At 42.0% G+C, this 14,965-nt stretch overlaps 1 protein-coding gene across 1 annotated transcript in view; it reads right to left on the reverse strand.

Moving 5' to 3' along the window:
* The window catches only part of APPL2 (adaptor protein, phosphotyrosine interacting with PH domain and leucine zipper 2), a 75,735-nt gene that overhangs the window by 39,866 nt on the left and 20,904 nt on the right, over nucleotides 1-14,965 (reverse strand). The window contains exons 4-6 of the mRNA XM_075344740.1: nucleotides 3,334-3,421; nucleotides 331-372; nucleotides 153-211 (exon numbers count right to left, since the gene is read on the reverse strand). Coding sequence (XP_075200855.1) covers nucleotides 153-211; nucleotides 331-372; nucleotides 3,334-3,421 — 189 coding nt within the window. The remainder of the gene's footprint in view (nucleotides 1-152; nucleotides 212-330; nucleotides 373-3,333; nucleotides 3,422-14,965) is intronic.

Genomic DNA, 14,965 nt, shown 5'->3' on the forward strand with positions numbered 1-14,965 from the left:
ATTTCCCAATTGATCACTACTCCATTTTCTCAGAGTGTAAACTGCAATTGGCCCGCAAGGTCATTCTGGATGTGAGTGAGGATTTAGGACTCAAAACTTTTTTTTTCCATAGATATAATCATCATTGTCTAGTGTAACAGCTAATTGCTTACTTTTTCATTCTCTCTCTTTTTGGGCAACCTGCTGTACTTAGCCATGGACAGGTCATGCTCTGCAAAGAACCAAATCCAACATGCAATTAATAAATAATTCTGTAAAGCATGAGAATGTCATGGGACCAATATCAGAATAATTTCATAAAAGAGTATCTGTATTTGAAAACAGACATACCATTGCTAGCAAGAAGAAAAAGATCTTTTAATGTGCTTACTTCTGTAAAACAAAATAATAAAAAATAAATTAATGTAAAAACCTAAGTAATAAACAGATGTGGTAAACTATAAACTACTGTTTTATTAAATTAATTGAACTTTAAGAAAATGTACTTGAAATACCAGACACAGCACAAAAGACAAAAGTGGTAATATTTCCAAAATAAAAAAGCAGACCACTTTTTAAAAATCCTGGAAACCTAAATATGGCTCTTGCAGTAGAAGACCTTCTTTGACAAGAAATCCTACAGCAATGGCATATTGACACTTGATGTAGGCCCTATTTACATACAGTGCCTTGCGAAAGTTTTCGGCCCCCTTGAACTTTTCTTCCTTTTCCCACATTTCAGGCTTAAAACATAAAATAAAAATTTTAATGTTATGGTGAAGAATCAACAACAAGTGGGACACAATTATGAAGTTGAACGAAATGTATTGCTTATTTTAACCTTTAAAAAAAACCAAAACCAAAACAAAACAACACACACCTGAAAATTGGGGCGTGCAGTATTATTCGTCCCCTTTACTTTCAGTGCAGCTAACTAAAGCGGGCTTTACACGCTGCGACATCGCTAGCATTTGCTGGTGATGTCGAGCGCGATAGCACCTGCCCCTGTCGAACGGCTGATATGTGGTGATCGCTGCCATAGCGAACATTATCGCTACGGCAGCAACAGACGCACATACCTGCTCTGCAACGTCGCTCTGGCCGGCAAACCACCTCCTTTCTAAGCGGGAGGGTCGTGCGGCATTACTGCGACATCACACGGCAGGCGTCCAATAGAAGCAGAGGGGCGGAGATGAGTGGGACTTAACATCCCGCACACCTCCTTCCTTCTGCATTGCTGGTGGAGGCAGGTAAGGAGATGTTAGTCGCCCCTGCGGTGGCACACACAGCGATGTGTGCTGCCGCAGGAACGAGGAACAACATCGCTAATAAGCAGAAAACGATTTTTTGTTTCAGGACAACCTCTCAGCAGCAAACAATTTTGCGATCGTTTAAGGTCGCTCATAAGTGTCACACGCTGCGATCCCGTTAATGACGCCGGAGATGCGTCACAAACACCGTGACCCCGACGATAATTCATTAACGATATCGTAGCGTGTAAAGCCCGCTTAACTCCAGAAATTCATTGAGGATCTCTGAACGATCCAATGTTGTCCTAAATGACTACTGATGATAAATATAATCCACCTGTGTGTAATCTAGTCTCCGTATAAATGCACTTGCTTTGTGATAGTCTCAGTGTTCTGTTTAAAACACAGGTAGCATCATGAAGACCAAGGAACACAACAGGCAGGTCCGTGATACTGTTGTGGAAAAGTTTAAAGCTGGATTTGGTTACAAAAAGATTTCTACAACTTTAAACATCCCAATTAGCACTGTGCAAGCGATCATATTGAAATGGAAGGAGTATCATACCACTGCAAATCTACCAAGACCCGGCCGTCCATCCAAACTTTCATCTCAAACAAGGAAAAGACTGATCAGAGATGCAGCCAAGAGGCTCATGATCACTCTGGATGAACTGCAGAGATCTACAGCTGAGGTGGGAGAGTCTGTCCATAGGACAACAATCAATCAGTCATACACTGCACAAATCTGGCCTTTATGGAAGAGTGGCAAAAAGAAAGCCATTTCTCCAAGATATCCATAAAAAATGTTGTTTAACGTTTGCCACAAGCCACCTGGGAGACACACCAAACATGTGGAAGAAGGTGCTCTGGTCAGATGAAACCAAAATCAAACTATTTGGGCACAATGCCAAATGATATGTTTGGCGTAAAAGCAACACAGCTCATGACCCTAAACAGACCATCCCCACTGTCAAACATGGTGGTGGCAGCATCATGGTTTGGGCCTTCAGCAGGGATAGGGAAGGGGGTTAAAATTGATGGGAATATGGATGGAGCCAAATATACAGGACCATTCTTGAAGAAAACCTGTTGGAGACTGCAAAAGACCTGAGACTGGGACGGAGATTTGTCTTCCAACAAGACAATGATCCCAAACATAAAGCAAAATCTACGATGGAATGGTTCACAAATAAACGTATCCAGGTGTTAGAATGGCCAAGTCACAGTCCAGACCTGAATCCAAATCGAGAATCTGTGGAAAGAGCTGAAAACTGCTGTTCACAAACGCTCTCCATCCAACCTCACTCAGCTCGAGCTACTTGCAAAGGAAGAATGGGCAATAATGTCAGTCTCTCGGTGTGCAAAACTGATAGAGACATACCCCAAGAGACTTGCAGCTGTAATCGCAGCAAAAGGTGGCGCTACAAAGTATTAACTTAAAGGGGATGAATAATATTGCACGACCCACTTTTCAGTTATTTATTTTTAAAAAAAGCAATAAATTTCGTTCGACTTCACAATTGTGTCCCACTTGTTGTTGATTCTTCACCATAACATTACAATTTTTATCTTTATGTTTGAAGCCTGAAACGTGGGAAAAGGTTGAAAAATTCAAGGGGGACGAATACTTTTGCAAGGCACTGTAGTACTTCGCTGTGTAGGCTAAAACCATTGGGCCAAATTCAGAAGATCACATGTTTGGTCGATGTCCCTTTCCAGACCACAATAGACTGCACATGTATTCATTGTAGTCAATATGTGAATTTTATAGAATCCCTGCCAATAACCGCATTCTACACTCAACGCATATCCATATGTATTTCACCATAGACTCATTGGGGGAACCAAAGGTTAAGGCAAATGTGCGTTATCAAAATACAGAACTAATATATGCTAACAAGCTCAATGTCCTCAGACACAAAAGCTTCAAAACCAATCTTTATAATTAGATCTATTAAAAGCAAAAAATAATCTAATTAAAAAAAAATAAAACTTGATAAAAAAAAGTGTTTTTTTTTGTTTGTTTTTTTTTTTAAATCACTTTAGGAAATTAACTTTGATTCTGCTAAGAGCTTTTTCCGACTATAAAAAGGAAATATCTTACCTGTGAGGTCTTTCTCACGGAACTGTATTAATGGCAGCACCATTCTATCTGCCAGCTGCTTTGCTAGTTCTGTATGAAGCACATTGAGCTGGAAAAACATGAAAAATAAAAATGTTTTGCAATCTGCTATCCACTGTTGATAGTACATTGTAATTACAGCAACTGAAAGATCTGAGGTATCTATATTCCCATAACATGAACAGATCGAGCATCCCATAAATAAAACCAAAAAGATCTATGCCTAAAATACAAAAACAAAAAGGTCACTGACCTGTATCAGGCAGTATACGAATCTTTAGTGATCGCATACTAAAAAGAACACATTTAAAGAGGTTATCCCCTACCTCAATTCAGTTACTTGTTTTGCTGTAAATCTTTAGGGATAATGCTCCTAAAGAACCTTGTATACCTTTTCTGCCAATTTTCATGTTGATTTATACTTTTCTGTCACTTCCTATCCCTTGGCATCAGCTCTGTTGTCACAGCCATCGCTTCCTTTTCAGAATCCCCTGCTCCCTTCTGACTACATTTCCCATCCACCTTTGTGACTAGCTATAAACCGGCAGTAAGGCGGCTTACACACTACGTTTTTTTAACATGCGTCATGAACTTTTTTTAACGCAAAAACAGATCCAGTGCAAATGCGTTTTCATTTCAATGCATTTGCAATGGACTCGCGTCAACATGCATTCACATGTGTTTGCGTGCGTTATAGTGAGGATCCAGCCACTTGCAGTTTAACTTTTTTCAAAAACACTACTTGTAGCGTTTTTGAGCTGCGTCCAAATACTGTTTTTCACTGGATCCTGACTATACTAAACGCAAACGCATGTGAACGCTGGCATGCTGATAGACAAGATCCTGCTTGCTCTACTGAGCATGCCCAGAAACCAGCCTGGAGTGATCAGTCTCTCTCTCCCCCTCCCTCTCTCCCCCACCTGAGAGTGGCGGACGCTCGTAACCAAGGTAAATATCAGGTAACCAAGCAATGCGCTTTGCTTAGTTACCCGATCTTTACCTTGGTTAAGTATGCAGGCAGCCCGGCTCCTAGCAGCTACGGACGCTCGTAACCAAGGTAAATATCGGGTATCCAAGCAAAGCACTTCGCTTAGTTACCCGATGTTTACCTTGGTTACCAGCGTCTGCAGCTGTCAGATGCCGACTCCCAGTCTATCACGTTCAGTTCCCCTCACTACCGATCACATGACTCCAATGCCCGCCCATAAATCTCAAGAGGCAGGATCCTGCAAAATAACACATGCGTTTGCGTGCGTTTTTCTTTGTAAAAACAGGATCCACTTTTACAGCAAAAAAAACGTTCATGACGTATGTTAAAAAAACGTTCTGTGAAAGCAGACTAAGCCCTTCCCTTGTAACTCTGCCCATACCTATCTCATTCCTTCCCCAATTTCACAGGCAGCCTCTGTTATCACCCTGTCCAGGACACTGCTGCAGGCAACACACTTATATAGTGCATAAAAGTAACAAAAAAGGACCAGAACACCAGCCCTGGCAATAAAGATTATCCTAGACTCCTCAATCACTGACTAATCATGTTCTACTGTAACAGGATGGATGGATGGGGGAAGAAGTATAAGTGAATGTACAGTATATAATGGAGGGAATACAGCAGGGTGTATGCACAATATATACTGTAGGGATGCAGCTCACTTGGTTGGGGGTTGATGTAGGCACAGAAAGCATTTTCAGTAAAACGTCTGGGCAGGTTTATTTTAGACTCAATTAAACTACTCAGGATAACAAACCAAAAAAGCCTTTTTTGTAAATATTCCATACCAATGTGCAGATTCATCTGCACAGGTTAACGTCCATCTCTTAGTCCTTAGTAAAGACAAACACTGGAGATCTGCAAACCTCCACACACAGACACCTAATGAACACACCTGGAATTTCTTATGTCCGTCATACCACGCCTCAGGGTGGGGATATGCGAGCAGTAGAGATGAGCGAACCCGAGGTTCAGTTTTCAAACCGAACACAGACTTAAAGAAAACAGAGTAGGAGTTTGGATGCTTTACGTGCGAACTTCACTTGTGCGAGCAACGCTTGGTGCTCAGTGCTGTGCGAGCCGCTTGCAGTGTTTGAACGGCTCGCACTGGGGGTAACAACGGTGTGATTAGATGTAGTGTGCAAAAAAAAAAAAATAAAATTGAAGAAGCCCGCCCACCTTCCCCTGGAAGTGATCTGCTTATAGCTGGCTGTATGTGTGCAGAGACTCAAACTGTCAATCGGTGATTCTGAAACGGGCTTGGGCCAAGTTTGAACCAGTGGAGGTCAGCGAACCGAACCTTCAAAGGTTCGCTCATCTCTAGTGAGCAGCCAGTCCCACCTATTTCTCTGGCTCCTCATGAACCTGGCCCTTGTCAACCCTATTAAACCTCTCAATTTTATATGTACTGGAAATAGCTTCCAGGCTTACATCACAGAGGATAATAATCACTGTGATACATATCTTTCCTCAAAAGATATTTTCATCGGCCCCTTAATATATACATACACACATGCATATATATTTATTACATATGTTATAGAGCAGGGTGTGTGTACATGTATACACATTCTGCGGCTTGTATACCAATACAAGGGAGAGCTCTGGATGGAGAAATGTGCTGAGATGGGAGAGCTGTACCTGCAGCTGTATACACAGAAGTAGTGAGTGAGCTCTGCTGGATAGAACCCAGCCCACAACACAGCATGAATGTCACGTCAGATTCCAGAGTCAGAAACTCAGTAAAAATCTGATGTGACATCGCAGGAAGTTAGAGGATTCTCAGCCAAAAGATCATATGCCAAGGAGAACATCTGAGGTTGCAGAATGATCTGGAAAAGGAATGTATTAAAGAAGTTCCTCCAGAAGATTTTTTAAACAAATCTGTGTATATGTGTATGTAATGTAGCATGTATGTGTTCATATACTCACCCACCTGGCCTTCTCCATGATTCAGCACCGTTCCACTGCTCTGCATAGTGAAATAACCGCTCTTCATCAGAAAATGAATACCGTATTTTTTGGATTATAAGATGCACTTTTCCTCCCAAAAATTTGGGAGGAAAATGAGGGGTCCGTCTTAAAATCCAAATATAGCTTACCGGGGGGGGGGGGCTGTCTGTGCGGTGACCGGGTGCGTTCGTGCAGCCAGGTGGCTGCGTGCGGGCAACCGGGTGCCTGCTGCCTCCTGTCCTGGAGGCCATCTGCATCTCTGTGCGGGCGGGTGGCTGTGCGGCAGGTGTCCCAGTGTGTCCGCGCAGTCCCAGTTTCAAATGATGGTGCCGGGAGTCGGCGCATGCGCAGATGGAGCCCTTGGAAGAGAGCTCCATCTGCGCATGCGCCGCTCCAGGTACAATCATTTGAACCAGGACCGTGGACAGACTAGGATGCTGACCGCACCGGCCTGCTCCACCACTAAGCCGCCGCTTGTGACGCCACTGAGCCGCCGCTGCTGCTAGCACAGTCTATGCATCCTGTGACCCACTTCACCACCACTGCTGCCCCCCTCCGGTAAGACTACATCGGAGTATAAGACAGACCCCATTTTTCTTTTTTTTTACATGTCTAAATTTGGGGTGCGTCTTATAAAACGGAAAAGCACATAAAAAAAAAGGAACAAAAAGGAATGTTTTATGAATGCTTTTTGTTAACCCTTATATCCAGTTTTACTTATGAATAATTTTAAAAATGATTCAGGAAGGGATTAACTCTAGAGGGTCATGAAATTTTAGCAATGTGCTTGTGAGGCAGCCCCAAAAATAGTTGCCAAGCAGTGATTAACATCACACAAGCTAGGGAAGAACGGATAACACGATATTATGGACTTTCAGGATGATAGCAGGTATAGTGTTATAATGGGATCTGCATAAGAATAGTAGAAGACTTTCAAGGAAAATGATGTTGTCTGAAGGGAATTCATGAAGTTAGCTTTGACTGCATGGATGTAAGCAGACAAAACTAATAATAATATTTAGGCCGAAGCCACACAGCGAGAAAATCGATGCGAGTGGAGTGCAATAAAACATCGCATTCCACTCGGACCAATTCTAGCCTGTGTGACCGCGCACATGAGCGATTATTTTCTCGGCTCTAATCGGACCGATAAAACAATCGCAGCATGCTGCGATTGTAATGCAAGACGCTTTTCTCTCGCACCCATTCAAGTGCTACACTGGTGTACGAGTGCAGGGCGAGAATCGGAATTAGCCGGCTACGTTGGAGAGAGGGAGATAAATCCCTCCCGCCCCTCCGCAGCAGTGGCCCGCCCTTGCTCAGCACCGGCCGCCCCCCGCAGCTGAGGTCCGCTCGCACAGTCGGACCTCAGTCACAGGGATACTAGCATGACACTCTGCTCCTGCTGTGCTACCAGCACGAGCCGAGTGTCATGAGAGCATCGCACTAGTGCCCAGTGTGGCCCCGGCCTTACAGTTGTGCTCAAAAGTTTACATACCCCAGCAGATTTTTTGTTTTCCTGGCCTTTTTTCAGAGAATATGAATAATAACGCAAACTATTTTTCCACTCATGGCTGGTTAGTGGTTGAGTGAAGCCATTTATTGTCAGACTACTGTGTTTTCTCTTTTTAAAGCATAATGACAATCAAAAACATCCAAATGACCCTGATCAAAAGTTCACATGCCCTGGTAATTTTTGGCCTGATAACTTGCACAGAGGTTGACACAAATGGGTTTGAATGGCTAATGAAGGTACCATCCTCACCTGTGACGTGTTTGCTTGTAATCAGTGTGTGCATAAAAGCTGAGTGAGTTTCTGGGATCCAGACAGACTCTTGAATCTTTCATTCAGCCACTGACATTTCTGGATTGTAAGTCAAGGGGAAAGCAAAAGAATTGTCAACGACTAAGGGAAAAGATAGTTGAACTGTATAAAAACAGGAAAGGAATACAAAAAGATTTCTAAGGAATTGGTAATGTCAGTCACCAGTGTTCAAACTGTGATTAAACAAATGGAAAATCAGTGGCTCTGTAAAAACCAAACCACGATCACGTAGATCAACACAAATTTCGTCCACAACTGCCAGGATTGTTTGGGATGCAAAGAAAAACCCACAAATATCATATGAAGTACAGGACTCACTGAAAACTAGCCGTGTGGCGGTTTCAAGATGCACAATAAGGAGGCATTTGAACAAAAATGGGCTGCATGGTCAAGTCACAAATTAAGCTATTACTGCACAAATGACACAAGGTATCTCGCCTACAATACGCCAAACAGCACAGAGACAAGCCTCCAAACTTCTGGGACAAGGTAATTTGGAGTGATGAGATCTAACTTTTTGGCCACAACCAGAAAATGTTACATTTGGAGAAGTGTCAACAAAGCCTATGATGAAAGGAACACCATTCCTACTGTAAAGCATGGAGGTGGATTACTGATGATGTGGGGATGTGTTAGCTACAAAGGGATAGGAAACTTGGTCAAAGTTGAAGGAAAGATGAATGCAGCACATTATCAGCAAACACCGGAGGCAAATTTGCACTCATCAGCCCGGAAGCTGCGCATGGGACATACTTGGACGTTGCAACATGACAACAATCCAAAACACAAGGCCTGTCATTGGCTACAGCAGATCAAAGTGAAGGTTTTGGAGTGGCCATTTCAGTCTCCAGAACTCAATATTATTGAGCCACTCTGGGGAGAACTCAAGCGCGCAGTTCATGCAAGAAAGCCCAGGAATTTATAGGAACTGGAGGCTTTTTGCCAAGAAGAATGGGCAACATTACCATCTGAGAAAATAAAGAGCCTCATCCACAACTACCACAAAACACTTCAAGCTGCCATTGATGTTAAAGGGAGCAATACATGGCATTAAGAACTAGGGTATGTGAACTTTTGATCAGGGTCATTTGGATGTTTTTCTTTGTGATTATGATTTAAAAAGAGTAAAAACACAATAGTTGACAATAAATGGCTTCACCCAACCACTAACCATGAGTGGGAAAAAAAGTGTGTGTTATCATTCATGTTCTTTGAAAAAAGGCCAAGAAAGCGAGAAATCTGTCGGGGTATGTAAACTTTTGAGCACAACTGTATACAGTAAGAATAGTGAGCCAACTCCAACAGGTAGCAGTGACAATTTTAGTACTACTAACAACCTGGCTTACTGTCAGATTATACATAGGAGCAAAAGCTAAGCAAATCAGAAACTAACACTGCCTTGTTTGACATCAATTTTCACCTTGAGTGCAATTCTCAGTATGAAATGATTAGTAGGAAAGTTAGTATGAAAGGATTGATCAAGTGGCACTGCACAAGTTGACTTGGCAAATGGGTACTACACATGTAACTTACCAAATCTATAATATTGACTCAACATGCTGGCTCAAAGACTCACCTATCAGTTGCATCATGACCCATGTACCACTTTTGAGTCTCCAATATATAGTGCAGAAAAAAATCAACTTGAAATGCTAAATCTCTATTATAGGCTGTGATTCCAAATAAACAGTACAATAATAAGGTGCGGTTATGAAGAAATGAGGTCTGGAAAAAAAATCCTAGTAACAAATAGCCAATAAATACAAAAAAAAGTTTGCACAAGGTCTTTTGAAATTCTATATATGTATACTCTATGGTATTGTAGTATAAGCGAGTGGATGATCACAGGTTCAAGTTCACTAAGGTGACTACAAAAAAAATAAAATTAAAAAATGTAAAAATAAGTTTATAAAAATACACAACAAAGTTCTCACCCTCCTTATTACCCATTAAAGATAACATGTGTTTTTAAATAAACATATTTGGTACTGTTGCACCCATATAGAGCAATAAGAAGCTATCAAAATGATGTATGCTCCCAAAAATGGCACAAATAAAAATGTCAGCAATACATCTCTTTATTAATGACCTTGCAGATAGGATTGAGAGTAAAGCGTCGGAGTGTTTGCTGAAGACACCAAACTATGTAGGATACTAAAATCTGACCTTCATAGTACAATATTACAAAACGATCTTTATGAGATGTCTGAATAGACAGATACTTGGCAAATGAGATTTAATGTTGACAAATGTAGAGTACTGCACCTAGGATGGAGTAATCCTATACCTGCGTATACATTAAATGGAAGTAAGCTCGAGACTACAGAACAGAAGGACTTGGGTATTCTCATTACAAATAAGCTGAGCACTAGTACTCAATGTCAGGCAGCAGCTGCTAAAGCAAACAAGATTTTAGGGTGTATAAAAAGAGCTATTCGATCCTGTGATCCCAACGTATTGTTACCCCTCTATAAGTCACTTGTAAGGCCACATCTGGAATATGGGATCCAGTTTTAGGCTCCACATATTAAAAAGAATATTAAGAAGTTAGTCAGTTCAAAGGCGGGTATCCAGATTATTACAAGGAATGGAAGGCCTCACATATGATAGGTTGAAAAAGTTGGATTTGTTTGGCTTAGAAAAAAGACATAGCAGAGATCTCATTTATATGTATAAATACATGGGTGGTCAATACAAAAGGACTGGCACATGACAAAACTAAGGACCAAGCGGCACTCACTGTGAGTGGAAGTAAGGCAATTCTGGCATCTCGTAAATAGGAAAGTGTTCTTTACAGTTAAGAGTAGTTAGATGGTGGAATGCCCTACCACAAGAGGTAGTAATGGCGACACTATGACAGCTTATGAAAAAGAGCTGGATGATTTCCTCAGTACATATAACATTGAAAGTTATAAATGATTTAGTGACAAAATATTATAATATATTAATATATAATACTAGCTGTAGTACCCGGGCGTTGCCCGGGATAGCAACTGTCTCTGTCTCTCTCCCAGTCTCTGTCTGTGTGTCGCTGTCTGTCTGTCTCTGTCAGTCTCTTTCCTTGTCTGTGTCTATGTCTCTGTCTGTCTGTCTCTATCTGTCTCCATCTCTGTGTCTGTCTCTCTCTCTCCACGGCTGTCTGTGTCTCTGTCTGTCTTTTTCTGTCTATCTCTATCAGTCTCCCCACCGACATCTTATTACCTCACGCATAACCTTCTTATATTAACAGTTTATTGTGTTCCTATAGCAACCATTGACTGGTGCTATTAATAGCATGTAGCTCCCACCTCCATTCAGTTTAATGGAGGCAGGATTTTGGAGAGTAACTGTAAAACGCGGGGTTAAATTTTCGTGTCAAAACATAGTCTATGACGTTCCCTGAGTCACATGAGGCGTCTGTGCAAAATTTCGTTATTGTAAATGCGACGGTGCGGATTCGTTTAGCGGACATACACACACACACACACACACACATTACATACATACATACATGCATACACACACACACACCTTCATATATTAGATAATATAAAATAAAATTTGGCGGAAGGTTGAACTAGTTGGACCTGAAAACTTGACATGACTTTACTAAATCAACTGAAAATTTTATGGGTCTTGGAAAATGGCAATTTTTTCTAGAATATATGTGTTTTCTGAAATGTTTTTAATGTTGAAATAAAAATATTAATAATATCAAAATTAATAATAATAAAAACAAATAATAACAAACTTGTGTCACTGTAATCATGCATTCCTGGATAATCGTGTTACCAGGTGTATGAACACTGTACAAACGAAACGCAAAAAACAACTGCGGAATTGGGAGTTGTTTTTTTTCCATGCACAACTTGAACTGCACTTTTCCTGCCTTTTCTAGTGCATTTAAAAGGAGACCCAACCAGCAGGATTTTCCGATATGAAGTAAAGGCAGTGCTATACTGGCAGTAAGATGCTGAATCCAGGCATACCTGTTATAGAAAGATCAGATGGTTGGTTGATGAAATATCTCTAATCTAAGTTGCAGAAATTCACTGAACTTTGATTGACGGGTGCAATAGTGGGAAGAACTTTGTGGGTCCTCGTGTTCATTCCTCCTCCGGCGTCCTCTGGCATGACCCCTTTTCTTTATTTCAATATCGCGCTATGCGTGCGTATTGCCACAGTAAATCTGTCTACATTAAAATGGCACTGAAATCTGCGCATGCATGTACTGCGATCTCCAGCGCCATTTGAAGACACTGCGATGAAGATTATGAACGGCAGGGGCACGTGCGCAGATGTAAAAATAAATAAATAAATCTGCCAACGACAAGGTGACCCCTGTAATGGTAAAATTAATGGTGTCATTCAAAACTACAACTCAGTGGAGAAGAAAAAAAAAAAAAAGGACGCACCATATGAAAAGTAGCCCACTGAAGCTTTTGTTCACCACGCAGGGTCATCTTGTTACGCTTTGGGTAAGCATACAACAAATACAATATGAATTCCTGGCTGGGTAAGTCGGAGATTGACACAAGCGGCACATATGTTCTAGTTGGGGCAGACATAATAAGATTCATAGTGACTATTTCTTAGCAGTCTATTGTGACAAAGATGTGGGAGAGCTATGTGAAAATCAACTCGGCTCTCTGCATTTTCTAGAGTGTGTGTACAAGATGGTTTTAAACTGCATGTACTCTCTTTCTCTCTAGATAGTTTGACACTTGCCACGATGCCAGACAAAGTATACATCATTGCAAGTATTTATACAATGAAGTATACTGTACATAACGGTAATGAACCATTATTTAAATTGGCTCGATTTTAATTTTCTGGCACTTTGCGACTTTTTGGCTACATGCAACTGAAACTAAGCAAAGTGGGTTTTTTAAAGCTAAGATTCTTCAAGTAAAACATTCCAGCCTCTCAGATTTATGGAAAAAATATTCAGTAGAGATTATGTGAGTCGATTCATAGGAACTGGTCCATCCGCCATGTCAGTAAGCTGTGGTCTTCAGGCGAACCATATACCGTGTTTCCCAGAAAATAAGACGTACCACGAAAATAAGACATAGCAGGAGTTTTCAGGGATGCTTTAATATAAGACATCCCCTGAAAATAATACATAGCTGCGGTCAATAATGAAGTGTCATGCAGCGGTGAAAGAGTTAAAGACACTGCAGGATACTTCATTATAGGCAGCGGGCACCCCCAGAAGAGAGAAGACAGAAGAAAAAAAGAGAGAGAAGACCCCCGATCATACTCACCAGAAGCCGACCGGGAGCAGGTGAGCGCATCAAGGTCCTGCAGCGGCGGAACACACACACACACACACACACACACACACATCAGATCAGATCAGATCACACACACACACACACACACACACACACACACACATCAGATCACACTCACTCACTCTTACACACACACATCAGATCGCATCCATTCCACACACTCACAACATCCAGTGACATCTCTTGCTTCTCGGCGGCGATACTGTGCAGTGCAGTGACCTTACAGGACCTGCCGGAGGATCACATGGCCGGAAGCATGTGGTATCTCCGGATGTTGTGAGTGTGTGAGCGCGTATGTGCGATATCGTCAGTGTGTGTGAGTGTATGCGATCGGATGTGTGCGTGTATGCTGTCTGATGTGTGAGTGTATGCGATCGGATCTGTGAGTGTCGGCAGGAGGCAGAGGAGCACGGCGTGCAGCACAGCTGCTGGGACCGTGGGGTGGGTGGGAAGAAGTGGGGTGGGTGTGTGCTTGTGTGTGAGTGAGTGTGATCTGATATGTGTGTGTGTATATATCTAATATGTAAAGCTCAGTGTGAGAGTGTGTGTGTGTGTGTGTGTGTATGTATGTGTGTGTGTGTATGAGATCTGATGTCAGCCAGATGCAGGGGAGCACAGCTGCAGGGAGATCACAGGGAGAAGTGTGTGTGTGTGTGTGTGTGTGTGTGTGTGTGTGTGTGTGTGTGATCTGATGTCAGCCAGACGCAGGGGAGGCATGCAGCACACCTGATGGAAGATCACAGAAGGATCAGGGAGCCATACAGACACCCTGGGCTGGTAAGTATGATGATCCTGGGAAGTGGGGGGGGGGAAGTGGGGGGGGTCTGCTTTTTGTGGGGGGTAAACTTACCCTCAACCATGTCTCCTCGAGAATAAGACACCCCCTGAAAATAAGACATTTTTTTTTTTGCCCTGAAAAAAAGCACTAATATAAGGCAGTGTCTTATTTTCAGGGAAACAGGGTACTACCTGCCTGCATGAGCAGTTCTGGCTTTATGTCACATGTGCGTCATGTTGCAGCAATGACATTGCTCTTGGATGGCTAACCAAAAAAGAACCCAGGGAAGCAGTCAGATAAAAGGGGAGCCACAGGATTCTTGTTTGATGATCATAGATTAACTGACATTGCCGCTGGACTGGGTCCGGTGAATACATTTGCACCATCTGTCAGCCACTTATTTGCAACCCTACCACATTAACTTCGTCAGCTGAGAGATCCGGTTTTGAAGGCTTGCAAATCTATGAAAAAGTTAGAACTTGTAGAGTCAACAGATGCTAATGATGAATGCCATATAGTGGTAGCCTCATAAGAAAAAAATATATATATATAAAAAAATGCATACTATGCATTACACATCCTGTATTGGATTCCACAGCATGCCGTAGTGTACTGTACCATGCTTTAACAGGCATCTTGTATTTTTTTTGTATAGTGACGTATGTGTGTCAGAAACCAAAAGGACACAGGAATCAAAGTTTAGAGTTTATGTAAGGTGTTTTCCTGGTGTACGTGCGCAAATAACGCACAACAACCAACCCCCCCCCAAAAAAAAAAACCCAAAAAACAAA

Source organism: Anomaloglossus baeobatrachus, chromosome 4 (assembly GCF_048569485.1).
Source record: "Anomaloglossus baeobatrachus isolate aAnoBae1 chromosome 4, aAnoBae1.hap1, whole genome shotgun sequence".
NCBI lineage: Eukaryota > Metazoa > Chordata > Amphibia > Anura > Aromobatidae > Anomaloglossus > Anomaloglossus baeobatrachus.